The following is a 2,626-nucleotide window of genomic DNA, read 5'->3' on the forward strand; positions in this document are numbered from 1 at the left end:
AAATTCTATACTTAGACATCACTAATACTGCAAAATTCTTCAGTTTAATTCTGGTTTAAACACACTTTACTCTCTCCTTTTTCACATGTTTAACTACTGTTATTGGTACATTTAAAACACAGAAACATCCTAGAGAGTAAGTGAAGATCCTTCCACCCGGGTATATACATATTAGTCCCCAGGGCCCAGGACACCTCGTTGCCACTTCATTTAGCCCCACTCATGCATATCTGTTCCTTTCTTTTCAGATTGAAATTGAAAACAACGATGATAAATACATGCGCGGTGATCCGTTGATGTATCCCTATTACATCACAACCGTTAATCAGGAGTCTAACGAACAGTGTCTACCTGACAAGTTTTGCGTCGGACAAGGTACACCAACAAATGTCTATATGAATGAATGAATAGAAGATCTGTGACCCACAAAAACGCATTTTTGTATTTGATTTGCTCACAGATTCTCCAAAGCCCGGTACGGGTTTTATGACTCTCATCGGTGACTCCTGGTATCTTCGTGGCATTTACTATTCGGGTAGAAATGTTACTGATCTGGCTAATGTCAGTGTCAGAACTTGGGTACAGAAGACGTTCAAGGCCATCGTTCAAGATTCCACACCATTCAGCATTTAGAGTAGTGTTGTAGAACACGGTTTATTCTGAAGAAAGAGATATAGGAATGGGCCGCCGCCGGCGGGCCAACTCGCCTGTGCTCACCCGGCAATAACGGTGTCTAATTTTTTGAGGGGAAGGGGAAAACTTTGAGGAACGCCTCTGGTTTGCAAAACTCCTCAGATTTTGAGACAGTTTCCTCAAAATAGTGGAACTTTTCCATAGTTTTTGAGAATATTCCTCAAAATCTGAGGCGAGATCGGAGGATTCTTCCTCAAACATGAGAGTTCATCAAAGTTTTCCCTTTTTTTCCTTAAAAAATAGGACATTGTTTTCATCGTGCAGCCTGACATAGGTCCACAGAAGCTAGCCGCCCAGCCCGGGCCACGAACCCATGGGCCTCAACTCGGCTCATCTCCCTACGTTCCCAAAAACTGTTGGCCTGTAGCTTCGGCGAAACTCCGTGTGCTGCCGTTTTGGACGCCAACGACCCGCTGGGCAGCCCGTTACTCATACCTACAGTATGGTTCTTATATATCTTTATAAAAACTACTTCTAGTTATAACAATGGAACCTGGTGAAGGTCGGCTAAATACTGTGTCGGTATTTTAAGTTAATTTGTAATGCCTAAGATTTGTTTTTGTTTTAAAATGTCTTCTGATTCTGTTTGTCAGTAATAAATACAAACAAGTTGCAAAGGTGTACCAAATGAATTTGCTACATAATTAATCTGCTCGTTCTTTACGGAATTTGTTTTGTGCTTGCCAGGGCACGTTGTTTATGGTTTTGTGCATGTAGCGCCTGCAAAGCAGTAGGTAGGCAATCACGCCATGCAGTCATGTGACAATGGTGGTGGTACATGATACCGGTAGGGGTTCTGGTTCTGGGGTTTGAAATGGCGGTGAAGTCTTCTTGCCAGACAGTTCACGGAAAAAAATTGTTCCCGCATTCAATGAAACTTTTTTTGCATGTGGCATTTTACATTTGGTGTATGCCTAGCGCAGCGTGTTTTAGGAGTGAACTCCTCGGGTTCTAGTCAGGACAATGATTGTGTCAGAAGGTTAAGGCTATCTCGTTATATTGAAGCTACGACATGATACAGTGGTTCAGTGGTTCCTCTCTACACTCATCCTCCTAGCGCTCCTCCGAGACGACTGAGCTCTGGCCTGCCCTGCACCTCTATTTATGCCATCGGGAGCGTCCAGCGTGGAGGGCTGATTTGCTGGGGTTGCATTCCCACGATAAGAGCATCCTCCCGCCGATCCGCGCCGGGCGGATGTCATTTGAGCCACCCGCCTTTGGCCATCACCTGCTGGGGGCATTGGCAGCGCAGCTAGCGACGGCCAAAGCGGCCGGCGCGGGCAGCGCCGATCAGCGCGGCCAGCAGGGCTAGCGTGGTCAGCGGGGCCAGCGTCCTCCAACATAAAGTTAAACAAGTAATTGACAAATGCAAAGCCCTACCTAATGAGCTCTCGTTATACAATAAAAATTTTCTACCTGGATGAGTGCAGAGACAACTTAAGATTTAAACAAAACAAATGCGACAAACAAGGTAAGCAATACAAAAATGCAACGCTTGACAAGATGAGTGCAAAGTAATTATGAAATCTAGTGCATCAACATAAAAATTCCAAAAGTAGTAAGGTTGAGAAAAATATGGGTAAACACATAGTGCAAGTTTAAGTGAATAATCTAGGCAAATTTAAAAATTTGAGCATTACTAGTTACATTCTTACTTCAATGCAAACAAAACGACAAAATCAATGACCATTACATGCAGAGTAATACGTGAAAGTACCAATTAAATTTGATCGATTCAATACTTGCAAAGTAATCCCGGAAAAGTACTAATTAAATTTGATTGATTTAAGCAGTGGCAAGCCATCTAAAATACGAAATTCGTCAGAAAGCAAGTAAAAACGTAACATCAATGAGTAGATTGCAGATTGCAAACAAAAGGTGAAGCACGAACAAAAGCAAATTAAATGAATTTCAAATAAAGCAGAACAAGATG

The 2,626-nt window shown here is 42.7% G+C and overlaps 1 protein-coding gene across 1 annotated transcript in view; it reads left to right on the forward strand.

Moving 5' to 3' along the window:
* The window catches only part of LOC113211999 (uncharacterized), a 28,710-nt gene extending 26,542 nt beyond the window's left edge, over positions 1 to 2,168 (forward strand). The window contains exons 9-10 of the mRNA XM_052273871.1: positions 249 to 375; positions 461 to 2,168. Coding sequence (XP_052129831.1) covers positions 249 to 375; positions 461 to 633 — 300 coding nt within the window. The 3' untranslated portion in view covers positions 634 to 2,168. The remainder of the gene's footprint in view (positions 1 to 248; positions 376 to 460) is intronic.
* Positions 2,169 to 2,626: the final 458 nt, after the last annotated feature.

Source organism: Frankliniella occidentalis, unplaced genomic scaffold, assembly GCF_000697945.3.
Source record: "Frankliniella occidentalis isolate FOCC.00 unplaced genomic scaffold, Focc_3.1 Scaffold309, whole genome shotgun sequence".
NCBI classification, from domain to species: Eukaryota; Metazoa; Arthropoda; class Insecta; order Thysanoptera; family Thripidae; genus Frankliniella; species Frankliniella occidentalis.